Source organism: Ooceraea biroi, chromosome 2 (assembly GCF_003672135.1).
Source record: "Ooceraea biroi isolate clonal line C1 chromosome 2, Obir_v5.4, whole genome shotgun sequence".
NCBI classification, from domain to species: domain Eukaryota; kingdom Metazoa; phylum Arthropoda; class Insecta; order Hymenoptera; family Formicidae; genus Ooceraea; species Ooceraea biroi.
Genome location: NC_039507.1, coordinates 16,880,714 through 16,901,870, shown reverse-complemented (window position 1 = coordinate 16,901,870; position 21,157 = coordinate 16,880,714). Strand labels below are relative to the sequence as shown.

Here is a 21,157-nt window from a genome sequence, read left to right as displayed (position 1 = left end):
TTTTGTGGAAAGATATCCTTCACGTGTAACGTCTTATCAACGACAAAGTGTCACCTGTCATTGAAATCGACAGCACGCGGACGAGCGAGGAGGCGACTATCTCCAGAGCAAGTTTCGCAAACGATATCTTTGACTTGGAAACTCGAGACTTTGTCCAACTGATTGTAAGATGAGAAACTCGAAATTGAGGGTAACGGACATTTCGGAACAGTTCAGTGTCGCGTTACCACGTCACCCCTTCGACCTCAGCCGACGCGCGATAAGCATGGAGCATCGATCCGAATTCCGCCCCCGCGCTACCCGCATACTACTAACTTGTGCACGAAACGTATATGGAGCATAAATCATCTTACACTGATTTATAATCAGACAATGAAGGATCGATAGTGAGTAGAACGTGATGTAAATGTTTGAGGACGAATCAATGGAGCGGATGTAATGATAAGATGATAATAATTCATAATTTAAGAGATGAATGTTGACCTATTCATCTCTTGATTGCTGCTCGATTGAATTCGTTAATTGGAAGATGAAAATGACGATGTTTTAACTTTGGAAATGATATCTGTAACAATTAAAAAATTCCTGACGGGCTTATAATGGAATTCTATCGATTCACTGTTTACTTTAATAAGAGCTGCTCTTCAGGCCCTTTCTCTCGAACGCTTGAGAAACATAATATTAGCATTTCTAGATTTATGTTCTTTAAATCGCGCGGGAAATTGATGGAACAGTAGAAAGCGACTTACGCGCGAGAGTGCTTTCACGTTTCAAGCATTTCGTCTTCTCGCTTCGCTTTGCTTTATTTTCCCAATGCTCTTACACTTTGAAAAAAGAGATTTATGTAGGTAGACATAGGTAAATAGCATTATTAATGTATCATATAATATATATTAATATATCATGTACTGCATATGATACACGCGACAGGTTTTAGGCACTTTTGAACGTACATACTTAATATACTAAACACCGTTCACGCTTAGAGCCCATATTTAGCACCATCGAAGAGTTAGCCAGATTTATTACTTGCACCATCCTGCATTTTGCTTCGTCGTGTCTTTCTTTCCAGAGCAACGCGTACACTCGCGTACAGAAATTGTACAGAAGTTCGTTTCGGAAGATCGAGATTAACTCGCTCGTCAGAAGATCACGTTCACCGACAGATATGTTCTTTCAAACTTTGTCGTTTCGCTTCTCGTCGACAGAGTGGACTTCGGGATCACCCTTGGAAGCAGTGAGTAACGATAGCAATTTCGTCGAGAATCCTAAGCATAGCGTTTATCACAGATAGTGGGCGTAACTCTCGGACGATCACGAGCAACCGATTGCGAAGCTCGACGCGGTCGTTCGTTGTTAACATGTATTACCGAAATATTCATCTGCCTGCATGTAACACCTGAATATCTTTCTCGGGAAGAGTCTGCGATTTACTGGAGCAATCCACTTCTGTCGTAACTGATCGACCTAAAGGCATCCTCCACGAGGTCCGTCAAGCATCTGACCGCCTGCAGGAGCGCCGCGAGGAGCAACGACAGCGAGAGCGAGATCAGCTTGCTGGGCTCCAGAGCGTTCTCCGTGGTACTCTGACTTTTCCCAGATTTCTTCCTCTTCCGCTTGTCGCAGCCGGTGTTCTTTCCGGCGCCGTTATCCCTGTCTTGATTCCTAGCTGCCGTCGTGCGCTTCGACTTCGTAGGCGATTTCGATCGCGACAGTGTGTCCGACCTCGGCGTCACTCTCCTTTGCTTGTCAGCCAGAATGGTTCGTCGTTGCGACGCGAAACTCTCGAGCTTCTTGCGAAAATCCTCCGCTGTCGCTTCGACCGCCTGCAGAAGCTTCTCCTCGTGGGATCCTCTTCTGTCACGTCGTTTGCTCGCGTCAGGTTGCAACGCGCCTTCCGAGCGTGCCTTCACGCCGGCCGCTAAGCGGCGATTTTCTGCGGACTCGAGGAAGATATTCTGCAACGAAGACTTGCCGTTCTCCTGGTTGTCGATGAACTCCGGATTCTGGAAGATCGAGTTCTCGTCCAACGAGTTCGTTCTGCTGTGCCATTTGTCACGGAAGAGAGACTTTTTCTCGGCACACGCACTGTTCAGATTATAATCGATCGTGATCGTGAGCTCCTCCGGTTCCGACGAACACAGCCTGATGTTCTCTTCAACTTCGTCGAGAACAATCCTGCGAGGAGTTTTCCCGAGGCTATTCGGTATGAAATTCATCGCTTTCTCTGGATCCGTCCGATGACTCGAATCTCTCGTTTCTTCCTGCATGACGTTCGATCCGTCGATCCAGTCGACGTAGTGATCATCGGCTGATCTCGAGAGATTCTGCTCGTTGGTCGTGTCTGTAGGCTCCTCGTTGGACCCATTTAAGAGAGGTGCGCCCGCATTACCGTCTTCGTCGTCGTTATCCTTGATCGTTATGTTCTGCCCTACCCATACTTCCTCCTCTTCTACTTCTTCTTCATCTTCCTCCTCCTCTTCTTCGTCAGAATCGACAGACATGGATTTGTTCCTGGCGATGACTGGAACAATACCGTCTGCGTAGAGTAGATCCTCGTAAAGGCTTCGCTCGATGCTCGGACTCTTGTAGAGTAGGTTCCTCAGCTCCGGTATATCTAAATCCTGAACATGAAGAAGATTCTGCTCGATGTTTAAGAGACTTTCCTCGATTTGCACCAAGCATTGCTCGATTTCGCAGGTTGTCCCTGAATCCTCCTCGTTCTTCTTTGCTGATTGATTGGTGTTTTCTCTGCACTCATCGCTGTCCTTTTTCGCAACGCTGTCCTCGGACGTGGCGTGAGATTCTCTGCGGTGATTTCCTGGCCACAGTTCCGAGGGCCAGGGTGGTACCATGGCTCGATGTTGCGTCTGACTGTCATAGAACACGCGATAATTGCTGTGGCTGTTAGCTATCTCGTAATTTACGCCGGTCGCTCGAACGTCCCAGGCCGGGTTGTCACTTTCTGAACCACATCTGTAATCGCGATTCCTGATGTCTGTCGTGGGATCGCCGTGTTCGCCATGACTGTTCGCCACCGCATATGACGTCGTATCAAGATCGCGAACCGCCTCAAGGTCATTCCTGGCGCTCCGGAATCTCGCGTATTTGCTGTGACTACTCGAGTCTTGGTAGGCATTTCCGTGACTGTTCGCGAGCGGATAGGTCGCCCCGAAGTCGAAATCAGACAGGTATCGTTTTGAAGCATTTTTCTTCAATCGCTTGTAAATCGACCACTCGCGTCTGCCATGGCTGCCAGTGTCTTCATCATCGTCGTTGTCATCGTTTTCATCATCGTCACCATACTCAATAGAGTTTTCGGGATACGGTAGTTCTTCCTCACTGTCGATCTCGGGGACCAAAGGACCGAGATTCCTGTCGTCGATCAGAACGTAATCGTCCAGGACGTTCTCGTCGAGATCAATCCACTTCTTAGAGCGATCCTCGACAGATTCTCGGTGCCGTTTCTCGATGTGGTGGCCTGTGGATCGTCGTTCGCGTATCGTGGGATCGTGCACGTGTATCAGCATCGGGCAGAGGACGTCGGGACTCCTCTCGGCATCATCGCGCATCGCCGGCGGCGTCGTGGCCACCAACGGTGCCGCTTCGTCCAGTAAATTGTCCCTGGAGTCGCGGTATCGATAGCCGGGACAGGGTGTGTCGACCGGCGAGTGCGAAAGAAGATTGACGTATCCACTGGCGCCTCTGCCTATGACCGATCAGGTGCTGGTCGATGGATTTATCCGGTCATGAACGGTGTTTTGATTCTCGGTGTTCAGTGCTTCGTTACTCGATCTCAGACGATGCATGTTACATATTACCTGGTGGCAGATGCACAGAAAATGAGAACACGTCCATAAGCGAGCATTCCACGAAATAACAAGAATATCTTATTCCTCAAGAGACGCAAAAGAAAATTTAACTATTTACTGTGTATTAAAATTATTGTATTAATAATTAATGTATTAATAATTAACGCATCCATATATTATTGTTAATAATTAATATTAAAGAATAAAGAAGTCTGTTGCATATAATAATAATTATTTAACATAAAATATACATATATCGAGTATTTCCATTCCCAGTCGAGTAATCTCGATAATCTGAATAAATAAATTGTTACTCAAGTTGTATTCGCGTGTTATCTTAGAAATTAAAAGAATCAAAAGCCCATCTTTTGAAGTATCAAAAAGTACTGTATATCATATTACATCGCTAAGATTTACCTTGGGAGGGCTTATCCTGATGTCTCTAAACTCCTCTGTGAATGTCAGGATATAAGCACAAAAGGCCATTGCACATAGCCATTCGGTTATCGTGCTAGCTACGTGCAACTCCCAACCGCCATCCTCTTTGTACCATTTGCGGGGGTTTGTTCCTACGGGACATATTTGAAATATTAAATATCCTCTGTGATATTCAATGCGAAAAGTATTAAAAATGTAACGAACCAACCCTTATAAGCCAGTCGAGCCAGTACACCCGTGATGAGGATTACGAAGAAGCAGACTGTACAGAAAGTCGATAACGCCATACGAAGATGTGCAAGTCGTAACGAGCATCCTGATGGATGCAGATAAAATGAACATGCAGCCTGTAACAATTAAATAAAACAATTACAATTTATAGTAATAAACGTAAAATAGTAAACGTACAATAATAAAAAAATTCTTCATGTTTAATGATGCGTTTTACAGCGTCTTTTATGACGCGTTTTACGATAACTTTTAATATAAAATAACTATTCTCTAGAAAAAGTTATCGGATTATCGTGAGGCTTGTAAAATTTTATTAATTTTAACTATTTTAAGACTTGCATTATTATTACGTTGGGCATATAAGTTTTTCGTACGCACCTGGGTCCAAAAATATGCGGTGCCGCTACCGAAGCAGAGCAAAGCACCGATGAGATGAACTACGATTACTGAAGTTTCTTGAAAATTTGCGACGATCGATAGCCCGGCGGAGGATATGAGGCCGAAGATTAAGGCCCAATGATTCCACTTTGGTAAGCAAGCTGGTGAACTAAAAGCGTTGGTGCACTCTTTAACTTGGGAATATCTTATGTAGATCGTAAAGCACACTGTAATATAAATAATGCAATTTTAATTAGTTTTAACAACGCACGACAGTCATATATCATATACTTTTTTAATTATCACATTCTTATCATTAAATTTTTATCATAAGTTTTAATCCTTTTTATTGTTTTATTAGATTTTACATAGTTTCTTAAATTTCGATAGATAGCTACGATAAGAAAGTAACATATTGTAAATTATAACAATAATAGATTGCGATATTTTCAATTTAATTGATTCTGTAGATACATACTGCAGGTAATTAGACGTCTCTTGGGAATATTAGGAAAGGTTAGTATAAAATATAGGTGGTGTACGTCGACGGACTATTATCGTTTATGTATAAAATGTTGCGCTATATACAGGTATTACTTACTGAGAATGGCGATCAGATTAACGACTTGAGAGAAAATACAACTTTCTGGTGCATAAGTCGCTGCATCGGAAATGTAAGGAAAGCCGGCTTCTACGTGTCCTAGTAAGACTGCGATTACATATCTGCGGATTACAAATTAGTTTCTTAACAATTTGTCTTTAACAATCAATACCTATTATTATTTTTTCAATATCTATTATTAATTTTTAATATTCTTATGCAAAAGTTAGGTTTTGCCGAGATATTGCAATAATGCTATCTTTTAAGTTAAATTTGAGAATTTATTAAGAAACAAAAATATATATATATATATGTTACTTTTTCGTGACACATACTCCGTTTTTATATAACGCTACAATTAATTTTATCGGAGCAGTAGATCAGTAGCTTTGCAGTTTTTATTTTTTTGTTTGACGATTATTATTTTCGCTAAGTGTGTGTAAGTAGCTTACGTTAAAATAAAGACCGTAGGTAAGGAGAAGAAGACAGCGATGGGTAGATAATGTAGATTCGCCAAAAACTCTTGCGTTTCCATGATTTCGATGTACGATCGTTGTCAGTATTAGAGCCGATAATGATGACGTCAGTCGCCGACGTCTGCGATCGACGCCGTTATCGGGGAGCGTTTCGCGTCGATGCAGCCGCCGACGAGTCACGATCATTCATTCTTCTTCATGACTATTCATAGGTCTCTTAATTCTCTCCTCGTTAAGTATCAACCTCCGCAGCGTCTGGACCAACGGCAGCACCGCGACTCAACTGCCATCAATGTTACCCTGAAGAGTTCTGTAAGAGAAATAATTATTACTGCCTTTTCGTGATACATTCTTCGTTTTTATATAACGCTACGATTAATTTTATCGGAGCAGTAGATCATGTTTTTGTTGACGATAATTATTTTCGCTAAGTGTGTAAGTAACGTTTATTTAAGCTTTTCAGGTAACGCGTGCATTAAGGTAGCATATAATATTGTTATATGTCTTGCTATTTGAATAAACTAAGTTGTAGCTGTACTATTAAATTCTATTAAATAAAATAAGAACTGTAACGATTTCATATGTACACTCATGCGAATAATTTTCTCTGCAATGCGGTGAGTAATTAATAAATTTAACATAGCGCGATATCCTCCGTCGAAGATTTAATCAAGAAAGTAATAGCACCAAGTGCTAGGTAAATAGGAATCAAAAGATTAATCAAAATGTGTACGTATTCGCGGCGAAAATAATCTTTAAATATACAGACAAGTTTGTAGACAAGGCGCGAACAAGTTAATAAATTAATGTGTACAGCCACGAGGTTTACAGACAGTTAATATTATAGTAATTGTTAACGAATGTCTTAATTCGACAGCAATACTAATTTAATTTATTTAACTTATGACGCATGGGAGATCCATATTGGAGTCGTCTCTATATGTGTCGAGGAAATTGCATTATACGCTTATGTAAACATCCGATGCAGCACACTCAATAAATATGCGAATTGTCGCGCGGGCGTTGTCTATGCGAGAGAATATAGCGTGCGGTTTTATCAGGAGACCACGAGGCGGAAACGGACGTGACAGATTAAAAATCCTCATTGTTAGGTAACATCTTGCAATCTTCGCATCTTCTTTTCCTGGATACGATCAAACTGGGCAAACTAAAAATACGTCCGGACTGACGAATGGGTTTTCGATGGATTTGTTGTCAGTGATATGACAATAAAAGCGTGCGATGTGGCAACTGTACGCTTTACTTTTGCAATAGCAAGGAATTTATATAGAAAGGCGAATTTGTTAATCAGCTAATCTCTTCGTTATTATTTGTCACTTGGAAAAACTGGATCCTACCGAAGTCGCAGCGGGACGGCGCTCGAGGGGTTGCGACACGCACACGTTCCACCCCTGTTTCGCTGGGTGGCTATGGGAACCGGGGCTCTTCGTGGGTCCTCACTTTGCGCAGCACACACCGGAAACCGTAGCGGACGATGTCACATGCGATCAGAAATTCGGGCGCGATGTCGGCCTGCGGGCCGGCAAACGGTCTCTTTCTTCGCAGGGTGGAACTCGGCAGGCTCGGCGACGGAAGCCGTTGGGAAATGCAGAGGTTAAAGCCTGTGGAGGTGCGCGATCGATGCTGCGTCAGCGAAAACGACGCTCTTGGCAGCTGCGCCGAGCCGGGGACGTCGTCGCCACTGCTATCGTCGTCGCCGCCGACGTCGTTACTGGTCGACCAGCACGTTCGCCGAAGACTATTTATCCTGCTGCACAATGAGCGCGGTTTAGTCATTTCTCTCGCACGCTGTGACGTGTCTGCATCATTCGTGGATTGTTAATGATCAGTATAGAACATCTATGTATGAGAAGCAGACTTGGTAAATTGCCAAATTACTGGTCTTTGACTGCGGGTTCCAAGTTCCAATTTCAGTCAACGAATCTGATATCACCTGTTAGTAGAGTTTTTTCAGTAAAGAGTAATTTCAATGAAGATTCAATTTAGATTTATAACTTAGAGATTTATGTCGGATTAGATAATATAATGAGTGCACAAATCTTGCTCATTGCAATATTAGATTTATTAAATTTGAACATCACTTCCAAAGAACTCATGTATTTTATTAAATTTTTAGAATCCATATACGTGAAATTTTAAATCTCCGATGCCAAAATTAAAAAATCAAAAATTAGTTTTATCTTTGCTTCCTTTTTAATTCGATTTTCTGATCAAATTCATTCTTATAATAGTCTTTGTTAAATTGCGAAATATAAAGAAAATTAAAAACCTTTTTAAACATTTGGAAGTGAAGACATAAAGCAGATAATAATAAAATCTCTATAAAGTGACACAATAAATAAGAGAAATGATTAAAATGATTAACAGATAATATTGTTATAGATATTGTTGTTTAATACTTGTTATCGGTAATTTACTCTCATTCGATAGATGTGATTCCCTTCTTTATAGAAATAGGAAACATATTATTACATGATACATTAACATGCAGCATGATTTTTATTTAGATTAACATTTATGTTAGTTCTTTACATTTATGAAAAATCAAAGAGAATAGAAATTATACATAGAATACGAATAAGGTTTCAAGGTTTCAAACCGAGTGCGTTAAACCGACGTGGTCTTATCGACCGCACTGATATGCGAAACCGACATCTAGTGATAGATAGAACAACAATGAGAGTAATATCTGATAATCTGATAATTGTTTAGAAATATCAATCATTGCAATCTTAAAAATGTCAATGTACAAGTAACAAAACGTTATTCAAATACACATAAGTATCTCTAAAAATATAAAAATCTGGAGAAATAATTGTTCACGATTAAAGCATAAATAAAGTTGCAAAATATTTAATCGGATACTTAACTTAATTGATTTTAGAACATACTTTATGTCTTTTACAAATTTAATAAATTTTTATTAATGAAGCAAATCGTACAAACAGAAAATCTTTATTTTCTTTCTTTTTTCGAGAAGGGATTCGTGAGTTGCTCGATAGATGGAGGAAAATATTAAAAAATGATGGCAAATACTTCTAAGATTGACACTTTTTATTTTTTGTAAAAGCTCGATTTCTTCAAAAAAAGAAACACTAAATTAATTTGCGCACCTATATGTGTCTAGATTCGTTCCAGCATCTCTTTAAATAACAAGTTCTGAACGCGCATGCATTGAACATTATTGATACAGCATGTTGTCAATGCCGGCGATTTGTATTTAGTATGTTGGTCAAGAACGGACTTCGACACCAATAAACCGACATTAATACTTAATGATTTATTTCATCCAAGTGTACTATGCTTACTGTGATCGTTATATGCTTGTGTATGAAAGTATGATGCGTATATATAGCTTTGCATTTTTAAATAACGTTTTCTTGTATTCGGCTTTTGATGATCGCGGCATCAGTGAGAGATTTACGCTGACTTAACTTCATTCGTGACGGAATTTATCAGTGCTCCTCTTTCTGCTACGCTTTGCAATGTATATGTTACGTTCTACTTATTAATCTGTCTTCGCTTCGTCGCTTTCCTCGTGATAATCCGTGATAATCACCAGGAATACAAGATATATAAGTAGAGTGTTGGATTCTAAATATAGCTAGAAGCAGGAGCTTGACGTGCCGACGTAAGAAAGAATTTACGTATCCTGTGGCATGGTCGTTTCCGTTTTCTGCGGTATTGCTGCGCTCCCAATTTTATCCAGATACATTAACTAAAATATATCGATTAGTAATATTAATACGTATTTTTTGCTGTAAATCCTGCTGTTTATAATTATTTATAATGCAATAAGTTTTTAACAATAATGAGGAAACATAAAAGTAAATGAAATATGTACAAAGTGTTCTATTCTATCATCGCAATTCTTTAATTATCATTCTTTAATATATCATTAGATTTTTAATAAATAAATAGTTGATCTATGTAAGCAAGTGACGGAGAACATCGTTCTTTAATTTTAATTGGATCTCAATTTAAACTGTAGTCACAGGTTTAATTTTAATAATAAATATTAAAAAGCAAAAAATGTTTAAAAATTTGAAAGTCTCTCATGCAATTTTTTCCTTAAGGAGCAATTATTGCATTCCAAATTAATATAAATTTGTGAAAGAGTGATGAGTAGTGATAATAGCAGAGCATTGCGTATTTTAGAAGATGAACTTTGCCGACTTCAGGGAGGAATTTAATAACTGCCACGTAAAGAACAGTTACTCTACGAAGCATCACTTTTCGAATGGAATGATCGCTACTTTATAAGGTAATTAATTAAGATACCGTGACAACGGGGTCCTCGAAGTTAATTAATCGGAATTCCGGGACGAAAGTAAGGAGAAATGCGCAATAGACGATCGCGAGGATCCACTCGCATATAGTGCTTGCAACATGCCAATCCCAACCGCCGTCTACCGGCAGCCACTTTTTATAATCGTTACCTATGCAACAAATTAAAGTTTTATTTCCGCCACTTTAGATTTTCTCAAGAATATCTAAAATGCCGTGTTTTAATTTTATTTTTTATGTAACGCGATAAAGTTAACAGCTGCATGTGGAGACATTTTTGTGCTTGAGGAATCTCTCGCTGTTGTAGATTATAATGTAAGTTGCAACACACACATATGTTTACCTTGAAATTCCGACATCGAGATGTAGCCGGGAACGATCGTAGCGATCGTTAATATCAATGTGAGCGCCGATAAAACCGCGCGCACATAAACGATAATTGTGCCGTTCACGGCTGGTACCATCTTGTAGCTGAGATATGTCTAAAAGAATTCGTAACAGTTATTCTATGACACATACACGCGCGCGCGCGCGCGCATGATAAATCATGTATTTTACATAAAAATCATTTACATATATACATAGATTACTATTTATTGGTAAGTTCGTGAATGACAATGCTCTAATTTTGAACAGAATTTATATAAATACAAATTCTAAAAATAAAGAAATGTGAAAAGATGCAAGAATAAAATTGATATAAATAGCAATATAAAAAGTATAATAAAATCTCTCATTATGTAGAAAAAGTTCATTACTTACTCATTGCTTATTTATTAAATGAATGCTGAATATTCGAAAAAAGTAAGGACATTTCGCCTTTGAATACATTAGAGTAAATCAACGTTGTCAGCAAGTGGCTGAGATATTATCGGTAAATTAACGTCATCTCTCGCGATGAGAAATACTTGCGATAAAATGTAGCAATCTGCATTACGTATACCTGCAGACAGAAATAGAGAGTGCCGGCGGAGAAGCAAGTCATCGCTCCCACCATGTGAGCGGCGACTACGCGAGCTTCTTGAAAATTGGCGAGTATATCTAGACCGAAGCAGGCGAGGATGCCACAGCACATCGTTGCCACAATGATTTTTCTGCCTACCAGATCACGACCTCTCTCCGTTTGCCATTGTAGCACTTGTCGATGTCTAATATAAACGCAGCATCCGACTACATAAGATACAGATTGAGCTTTTGAGCTTTTCATTGAATTAAAATAAAACTTTTCTAAAACTATTCTTATCCCATTATTTTCCACATTCCATCTGTTTTATTTATTTCTTTTATTGGTATTTATTACGTGTTAAATTATTTTATTATCTGAAATATTATTTTGTGTTAAATATAACATTGAAATGTGGATTATACATTTATTTTGCTTGAAATTTAATGAGTAATTTTTTCAGGGACTTAAATTTTAATGTATAAATTAGGTCTAATTTGATCAAATTAAAGTTTTTAAAATTCCTTGAGAATATACGTATACATACGTAAAAGCGCCGCAATGTTCAAGCATTGTGCGAATATGCACGATTCTGGCGACAACGTGCCAGTCTCCGATATATAAGGGAATCCAGGTACTACATGATCCCATTGCACCGATATGGTATATCTGAAACACGAGCCATTCATAAACTATAAACTCTTGCGATACAAGCGCGTATATAAAACGCTTGTGTCAGATTCTTTCTTCGACTTTCTCGATCGCTCGCGACACTCTTTTATCATTAGTTCTTCGTCGTTCATAAATCTGCATTTTTGCTACTTAAAGAAATAATATTTGATAAAATTATATTTAAGAAATATAACAAAATGAAATATATTTATAACATTTTATTTAACATTTAGGATATTTAATATATATCCTAAATATTGTAATAAATTTGAAATTATTATAATAAAATTAAAAATAAAATAAAATATACGCACATATAAATATTTAAATTGATTTATTTATACTATCAAGATCAGAACAAATGCTGTGCACAATATATCGATACGAAAAGATACATATGATATCTTCTCTGTTGCTTTTGATACCATAGCCTTGATACAGCATGCTATTGTTGATCATAATATTATTCTTAAAGCAAGATAAGTATGAAGTTTAAAAGTACAGACAGCGTGAATCATTAATGACTGATCTAGGATTCTATCCTAATTTTGTTTTCAAGAATTTAAGACTAAATATATTAAATACTTTAGAATATAAATTATAATAAACGTATTATTATTGGCTGTTTTGTCTTGCACGATACTAGTCGATAATAATTCACATATCCACGGATTTAAAACAATTATGAGTTTTATAACGACAGTTTTATATCTAGCATTTAGAAATTTTGAAAAAAAATTAATTAAACGTGTGCAAGATGTAAATTAATTAAAATTTAGTAAGAATAAAGAGAAATAAATGGAAGAAACTTTAACAAACTCCAAAAGTATAAAGTTTTAACAACTGAAGGAATATAATACAAGAACAATAATACTGTGAAATGTTGCGTTTAAAGTAAGTACCTACAACTGTGGCTAAAAAATATAGGAATGCAGTGATTTACTGCCAGAAAAGTTTTGCCACAGAATCCTATCTTTCTCTATCGTTCGAAAACTATGGACTTACGTAATCACAAATGTCACGGGAATTAAAATGAAGAGGCTCAATGGTAACACATGCAGTTTCCCGTACACCATTCTCTCGTTTTCTCTCGTTCTTAGCACTGCAAGATACGTATTGTTATCTCGCGTGAACACATTCTTCATTGGGATGATCTAGATTGGTGACGAAACGATAGTGCGGAGTGATCGACGGATTAAACGGTGAGAGGGCTAACGAAGGGATGCGAGCGATTGGACTGATTGAAGGAGGGGTTGAAGTGACACATGACTGAGTTCATAAAGGATCCAGTCTGAAAGGATGACCCAGGAGACAGCAAGTAGGACCCTCCGCGTGATTTATAATGTTGGTTCCACGATAGCAACGGATGTACGACGTAGAAATTATTTCCTCCAATTATACCAACGTTCTCTTAATAAATCTCTTGATGCACGAAGATAGATATATCACAATGTCGTGGAATAAGTAAGAATAAACAAATTCGGTTTTATATTATTAAGATCCGTTTTATGTAATTAAAGAATTAAGAACTTGTTACCTCGCATCGCTCATAATGCTGAAGCAAAGATTATTATTATTAAGCAAAGATTATTATAGATTATTAAAGATTATTTGATAAAACGCTCAAAAACTATTAACACAAAGTTTTATCACGTTACTTTGTTGTGATAAAAAATTATATGTGTTCTGGAATTAATAAGATATAGAGGTTTGAATATATAGAATGCAATCCTCCTTATGATTAAATATTGTCATCGTGAAGAGAACGTCATAACTTACCTCGAGGACTTCCTCAGACTTTACGATTTTTTTGCGTAAGGATATATCGTCACGATTTATGCCACGGAGGGCACTTGATCGTGAGGCACTTTGAAGCGACTGTCCACTGCTGTGCTACCTCTTATCGTATGCACCGTACCAATCGCCGCGCATACAATTACGTACTAATTAACGTGCGTAAGACAATATGATATATGCACGACTCGATTCTTAATTTATTTTTCGAACATACTTACATTTTTGCGAAAACTTTTGTCCAAATATACGATATTTCTCTTGTTTAAGCCAAAATGAGACGATAATTCGTCTGGAATTAAATAAATTACGAATTAATTAATAAAAAGATGACTTTTTAAATTAATTATTCCAATCAAATTAATATTAAGTTGTTTAGTAAATATTCATTTAATCATACATGTCTTATTTTAAAGGAAAGCACACAGAAAATATTTTAAAGTAAAAATCATATTTCTTCTTTTTTTCTATAAAGTTCTTTAAAATTAATATAAAAAAACTTATTCTTTTGTCACTGTTTCGTATTTTAATAATAAAATTTGCTGACTAAGTGTACATCTATTATTAGACTATTACTGTACTTTAATATTTCGAGACTTTGTGAGCTTGACACGCACAGTAGAACTGACTTATCGATCAATCGGTGATTCAAAGACACAATTCTCATTCGATCGTCATTAAACGTACAAACGGTAGCACGCAGTAATGCATGGTTCATTTGAAACTAGTAGGTAGACCAAGAATTCGTAATTAACGCGGCGCTATCAGTTTCGCGTCCATTGAAATGGGGTCGTTTGCTGATGTTGTTCCTAATTCGACCTAATTCCAGATTGTGTTCATTTACCGTGAATCGCGGCTATTTCATGCTGACGAAACGCTCGTTCAAAATTGAGGAAGTTTAAGGATGCAAAAACTCAGGAGGTTGTGAAAATTGAAATACAGGAGTTTTATGCATTTGAATTATAATTTTATATCAACAACATTACGACAATACAATATATTCGGCAGTCTCTGCTCGGTGTTATTTTTGTCGCTGTAGTATATGTAGCGATTTAACATTTTCCTATACTTGGTAGTGATTATTAGTAGTGATTGGTTCAGATGAGATCATTATATGTGTTTACGTATCTTTTATTACAAACGAAGCTCTTAGGAGAATACAGCATGTTCTTTTCGAAATTTGATAATTTAGAAATCAAAAATTGACGTGAATCACATCTTACTTTCAATTTCTCAATTAGTTATTTCATTTGTATTGTTCTTTAGTAAACATTTTGAAATGTTTCCCTTATATGTGGCAGTAATTTGAGTTTGCTTACTAAGAAATTTGTTTATCTTAATTTTTTTTTAAATTTCATACATATTAATCGTTTTATGATAAAAATAAAAAAAAAATAGTTACAATATAAAAGCCAGATGTAGAATTATTTTTTTCAAATTTTATGCTGGCAGTTAATTATTTGAATGGCAGTATGTTGCATCTTGCATTTCTCATTATATTAATTATAATTTAATTATTTTTATTTTACTTGCATGGATAATTATAGAAGAATGAGTGCACATGTTTTGTACACAACAGCATAGCTCAACTGTCAATTACTTTTATTGCTTATATATATTGATGATCGAGCCACATATACGCTACAAAATTTATTCTGAAACTTTTGCGGCTGTATCTATATGATTTCGCAAGTTTCCGACTAGCGGGTTTCTGGCTACCGTTCTATCTGTTTTGGAATCGATCTGCTGTCGCATAGCGACAAAGCAAACAGCAGCGATCTTTTCCAATCGTGGTGTGAAGCTCTTCGGTAATCCTGTTTGGAATTCGAAATCGATTTTCTGCTTGCTCATGAAATGTCAGGAATCTTTCGATTTTCGTTGCGAGTATTCTCTCTCTCAGTATATTCGTAATGGGACACGTCTATAAATTCCGATGAACAGAATTATTCCAATCCAATGCTGAAATCCGAATCTCCTCAAACATTATTATTATAATTTCCCTCTAATCTGTTATTTCATTAATGTAAGTAATCCTTCTTGTAGAATATATTCTCCAAATGTATCGCAAAATTATTCAACAAAAGTATAACTTATTCCGATGGATCTTTCTTGCATGCTAAGCAATGAAAGATGTAATTGCTATAATTATAGATATTATAATAGTCTACGTCGATGATTGCATACGTTACAATATCGTTACGTAAGTGTATATACATGGTATTAATGTCGCCTATTTACATTCTACTATAAATACTTTGTTAAATAAATAGGTATGTATTTGTAATAATATCTGAAGTCGATCAACGCGTGGATCGAATCCTGAAAAATTGTCGTGATATATATTATTATAAATATATTGTATATATATATATGTACCTTGTATTTTTATAACATACTATTACCTCTAAAACGCAATCGGACTAGTTTTCAAATTCTAAACTAGCTTGTCTACATGTATCATGAGCATTATTCTTCACATTTTTGCACAGTCAGTTGTTATTTACAATCGCAGCAAAAAGTATTTTTTTTGTTATCCCGAATATTTATAAAAATTGACAATGCTGATAAAAGTGATAAATAAAAATCTTGGTTTCTTGTATTCTTCCTTTATTCTCTAAAATTTATTAAATAAATAGATAAATATTGTTATACTGTCGAAATTAATCCTTTTTATCAGAAGATTTGTGAGAAGAAATTCACAAACTTTGCAAAATTAAGAAAATATTATTTAAGGCAAATTTTTATAGAATTCTGATTAATTGTGCTAATGTCGTTTTTACTACGATTGCATTTTCACCTCATTAGTTGCACAACAATGATTTGTAAATCATTAGTAACAAGAAAGTCTGAGCATACTATTTCGTTCGTCTAATTAATTTTTTCATTTGTCTAATAGATCCGTAATTAGCGAGTTTCCAAAATTTTCAGTATGTAGCACGTAATATCGATATGGCATAATATGGCAGTTTCAGCAAACTGTGGCAGTAATAAGACAGATTACTTTTTGCTTTAAATAGTGAAGTAGTGAGAAATACACCGATGCGAGTCGAGGTTGTCTTCGTGTGGACGGAGCGTTTCCGTGGTTCCTCTCGTCGAAAGACGACGTTATTGTCCTTAATTTCATCGCGAATCAAGTGACTTGTGTCACTGAAATGATTACGTTTTCAGTGAATCTTTCTAATTGTAAGTCATATTAATGGCTTTGTCGCATATAATATAACTTTTATGTGTACTATAATAAATAACGGAGTAACAAATAGGATAATTAATAATTTTAAACGAAGTGAAATATAAATAGATTATGTGCATAATAACTTAATCAATATTCTGTATCACGTTGGTTTTTTTTAACTTTTCGTATTTCTGTGATTTTCCTAAAAAGTGGAAACAATAGCAACAAAATTTCGATTAAAAAATTTATAAACGTTTAATGAATGTGAACGTATAAATGACTTTTTCTTTAACCCTATACTTGGCAATTGTGTAATATCATAGGTTGTAAGATACATATCCGTTTGCATTAGACATACAACCTTTTTAGTTAGTACAACGTGTTTTTAAAGTTTATGTAAATTATATACATGTATATATATATCTGTCTTCTATAACTTTATATTATTGCATTAATTTTAGCTTTATAAATTGTATATTTCAGAAAAATTACATGAAAAGTACGCTAGAGATTCAACATTTCTTTTCATATTTTTATAATTCTTTATATTGATTTTTACTTTCTCAATTCTGCCAGGTTTAGAGTTAACGTAATGTGCAGTGCTCAATACGAGATTACGCGCTGGCTTCATCAATAACGGTGATCGTTCTCGTGTTAGTGTTAGTGTTAGGCGGCATATTCGTTAAACGCCATTTTGGCTTGACATCTTCATCGTCGTTCGTCGATTGCATGCCACTGTTCTGGCCGCAGTTGGATTGATTGGTCTTAGATCGTGCCAGAGACCATCTGCGTCCACGACGATCCATAATGATCGGCATCTCGGCGATCAGATTATTCTCGAACTCCGAGAGCATGAGATAGTTCTCGACCTTGTTACAGGACGTAATGCAGTCGCCTATATAATCGAGATCCTCTAGCAGATTATCGGGTAAATCCATGTCGGCAATACCCTCCTCGGAGATACACGTGAGTTCCGGCTTGTCCGTTCCTAGAACATCTATTGCTTCCCCTGAAATGATAATCCACAGTTATAGCGAGTTCACTATGCGCGCAAGGTCGGTGGTATCATTGCTACATAAAAGTTCTTTTTTATATTTTTTTATAATATTGTCCTATGTTTTTTTTTATCCTAACTATGGTGTTAGGAACGAAAAGACTTTCCATGGGCTGCCTTCATACAATATATTATAAAAAGGGTTTTAAAGAATATTATAAAAAAGATAGAAAAGAAAAAATAATAAATAAGATATAAAAAAGGTGCAGTAAAGAAACATATACCTTGCGCTGGAGCAATGTCGGTTCCTAGGACAAGTGCTGCTGCCGTTGCTCCGGCCGCTCCAGCAGCGGCCAGATGCGGTCCTTCGTTGTCGGGTTCCTGACTGAACGACGGTCTTCGTCGCTGAGGACAACTGTCCGAGGCGCATGTGTGTTTCGTGCCATTAGCTCTGGTGTGCTTATGCTTGGACAAGTTCCGTCTATGTAAATCGATGAAGAACAAGGTGAAACTGCCAACGAGGACGCACGTCGAGCTGAAGTAGTAGCCAGCCTTACCACCGCAACCCACGTTTATATATCCTACAAGATACACATCGAGTTTCAGAATGTTTCTTCCACTACGGAGACAGTCTGTATCCTCAGGCTGTATTTATCACGGAAAGTTTTGTTTGTGAAAAAGGAACGCTTCACTAGATTGAATAAAAATAATATACTTGAGTGATGACATGCCTGCGTAATCGTCGGAGCACAGATATCGCTGCGCCAGCTTTTCTTTATTACCTGATATTGGCACACCGATTGCAATTGGTATCGCTTGGGAACATTGGACGAAACCCCATGTTCTGGCAAAGTTCCGCGCCCTCACTCTTTCGTACGTATACATCTTCAGGCTGTAATGATACCCGCCGCAGAAGATGCCTACAGGAAAACCAGTGTTTTTTTATTGCTCGTAACACGGCCTCAAAGTCCTTTATTACGTGGGGTGAAGGGAAAAGGAGGATGGGCGAATCGCGCCACTAAATCCCCATTACCTTCATCGCGCTACGGTAGCCTTCGGAAGTTTTCGCGCTTTGAATCATCGATTTTTCATGGACTTCGTAATTTTGACGAAAGAACCAAGTAGCATGTGGCTAATATAAAGAAGTTGCTGTAATCTTATTTATTAGAGGAGAATCCCCTATTATGAGATATGCTCCTAATATGAGATAATGGGGTTTCTGCTAAACTATTGAGCACCATCGGTTAGTTCCACCATGAACTTATTACTCTTGGTGTAAAATGTATTTAGTGAAAAATTCATTGTTCGTTATTGCGTTTAGCCTTTGCAAGAAAAGATTTGTGAAATTGTGAACATGTCGAAGGAACTTGAGGTAAGTCTTTAAACCTTGTTTATTATATAATAAAGAAATGGTTGGCAATAAATTCAGTATGCAATGATAGAGTAGAATCGTAGTAACAGGAAAATACGTAATTTGTTGAATTGCTTAATTGTAGAGGTTAGATTTCATGATCGCGGAACCGCTAGGCGTGTGGCTCGTACAATGAGATATTCAGCGTACTCTTAATAGGAGATAATTATTGCTCGAATATGAAGATTATGTAGTGTAATAAAAAGAAAGAAAATACTACTTAAGGTTAAAGAAAAGTTAATACGAATTTATATTACGTATTTTTGTGTATTTAATTTTTATAGAATCTGACTATGGAGGTTAGAGATACGAGGAAGCGTCGACAGTGGAATCGTGAAGATTTGGCGAAGGCTGTGGCAGCAGTATTTTTATAAAACTATCTAATAAAGTTTTTTAATTGCAATACTGATGTATTTTGTACTTTTAACACCGATTTCTCGAGGTATCTCATATTAGGAGCACACTTTCTCGATCCTGCGTAAAGCTCTTTTTTCAAATTTTTTTAATTTTCAGAAAAAATAATATTTAAATTAGATTTTTCATTTGACCAACCTAAAGCTTATTAAATTCTCTTCAAGATAATGTATTACATTTTAAAATTCTGCCTATAGATTTCCTTACATTCGGCAAAATCGATATGGTATCTCATAATCGGGGACTTTCCTCTACGTTCTACGTTAGGGGAACGACGTGTTTTACCACTGCCATAAGAATAGCCATTGAGCATCCGTTCTTTTTTTATTGAATTCTTGAACTCAGTTTCTCGCAGAAAGACATTGTACTTTACCATAAATCCACGCAAACATGACGTATCCATGATAGTTTCCTTGAACAGCGGTAAGTGCGAGGATGCAGAGTCCGCAGACGAAGACGGCCGCTTGCGTGAGATATTGCCGGGCTATCCTGCATTCAACGCTGCGATGAACGACCAGAAGGCCGAAAGCTACGCAGCCGAGAGTCCAAGCTAGTCCGAGGTAAGCCTGTAGTAGGACGACTGTATCACCAAGACCTTCTTCTTCAACTTGATGTGCCTACACAAAAAGAAATTTTTACGTCAGATTTTCCAAAAGATGTATTGCGCGTGTAACAAATTTTAATATTTATTTTCTTACGGCTGAAAAATATTATTGCGCACAAAAGCATAAATTAAAAAATATCGTCTGAATAAGTTTGAATAAAAAATAGATGCAGCAGATAAATTACCAGATAAAAGATCGGCGTGTTAATCCCGAATGCCGAAATCCCGGTGGACACCAAAAGAATCCTCACTGTCTTGCTTTTCAGGGTACTGAAATCGAAAAATGGTGGCCGATCGTCCGCTTTGTTCTTGTCCTTTATTTTGCGCTTTTGATTCTTCAAGTGTAAAATTGCCCTCCGCTGCGGATGATACAGCGATGCGCTGCGATAAAAGGTGCCGAGAATAAAGGTGAGAAAAACCACCCCTGTGACAGCTTGAAGACCGAGTCGCCATCCGATTTTGCTATAATTAAGCAAGTCCTATATCAGTTGATTTCTTAGTGTGTATTCACAGTGTGTTCTGATTAAGGCACATACATATTTTGCGATCAGTTATAATGTATCTAATTGAAGCAAAGATTTGCGCAAGGATTAATAAGTCTTAATAACAACAATAAATTTATATATGTATATACAGGATGTCTGACATAAGGCGAAAAACCTCTCGCTCACATCAGGTAGATCTCGTCAAACTGAATTAAAAAGTCCTGTATCATTTTGCAAACAACCACGTAAAATTTCGAGTAATTAAGTAAAGAAAGTTCGCTAATTCATTCAGCGGACGCGATCGGCAGCGAGGAAAGTAGGCATGAATGACGTAAAAAACGGCTAGTCGCGCGCGCGACGCGATAACAGCGAGTATCGAATTACAGCGGCAGGCGAGACGACGCGTGGACAATAATTTCTCAGC

The 21,157-nt window shown here is 37.1% G+C and overlaps 3 protein-coding genes across 4 annotated transcripts in view; all 3 read right to left on the bottom strand.

Annotated features, from left to right (window-relative positions):
* Nucleotides 1–777: 777 nt before the first annotated feature.
* On the bottom strand, nucleotides 778–7,567 carry LOC113563580. The gene is made up of 8 exons (XM_026975305.1): nucleotides 7,295–7,567; nucleotides 5,913–6,246; nucleotides 5,461–5,582; nucleotides 4,860–5,086; nucleotides 4,459–4,597; nucleotides 4,230–4,381; nucleotides 3,815–3,821; nucleotides 778–3,709 (listed from the first exon to the last, which is right to left on the bottom strand). The coding sequence occupies exons 2-8, from the start codon at nucleotides 5,993–5,995 to the stop codon at nucleotides 1,431–1,433; spliced, it is 3,009 nt and encodes a 1,002-aa protein (XP_026831106.1). The 5' UTR covers nucleotides 5,996–6,246; nucleotides 7,295–7,567; the 3' UTR covers nucleotides 778–1,430.
* A 1,230-nt stretch (nucleotides 7,568–8,797) lies between these two features.
* LOC105278175 (DNA damage-regulated autophagy modulator protein 1) lies at nucleotides 8,798–14,483 on the bottom strand. Its single transcript, XM_026975304.1, has 7 exons — nucleotides 13,639–14,483; nucleotides 12,865–12,961; nucleotides 11,735–11,856; nucleotides 11,188–11,414; nucleotides 10,588–10,726; nucleotides 10,239–10,396; nucleotides 8,798–9,675 (listed from the first exon to the last, which is right to left on the bottom strand). The coding sequence occupies exons 2-7, from the start codon at nucleotides 12,933–12,935 to the stop codon at nucleotides 9,601–9,603; spliced, it is 792 nt and encodes a 263-aa protein (XP_026831105.1). The 5' UTR covers nucleotides 12,936–12,961; nucleotides 13,639–14,483; the 3' UTR covers nucleotides 8,798–9,600.
* Nucleotides 14,484–14,598: 115 nt separating this feature from the next.
* The window catches only part of LOC105278139 (monocarboxylate transporter 12), a 41,589-nt gene continuing 35,030 nt past the window's right edge, over nucleotides 14,599–21,157 (bottom strand). For both annotated transcript variants that reach the window (XM_026975302.1, XM_020031249.2), the window contains 5 exons: nucleotides 20,434–20,710; nucleotides 20,018–20,261; nucleotides 18,602–18,739; nucleotides 18,104–18,400; nucleotides 14,599–17,834 (listed from right to left, as the gene is read on the bottom strand). In XM_026975302.1, the coding sequence (XP_026831103.1) occupies nucleotides 17,440–17,834; nucleotides 18,104–18,400; nucleotides 18,602–18,739; nucleotides 20,018–20,261; nucleotides 20,434–20,710 (1,351 nt within the window). In that variant the 3' untranslated portion in view covers nucleotides 14,599–17,439. The remainder of the gene's footprint in view (nucleotides 17,835–18,103; nucleotides 18,401–18,601; nucleotides 18,740–20,017; nucleotides 20,262–20,433; nucleotides 20,711–21,157) is intronic.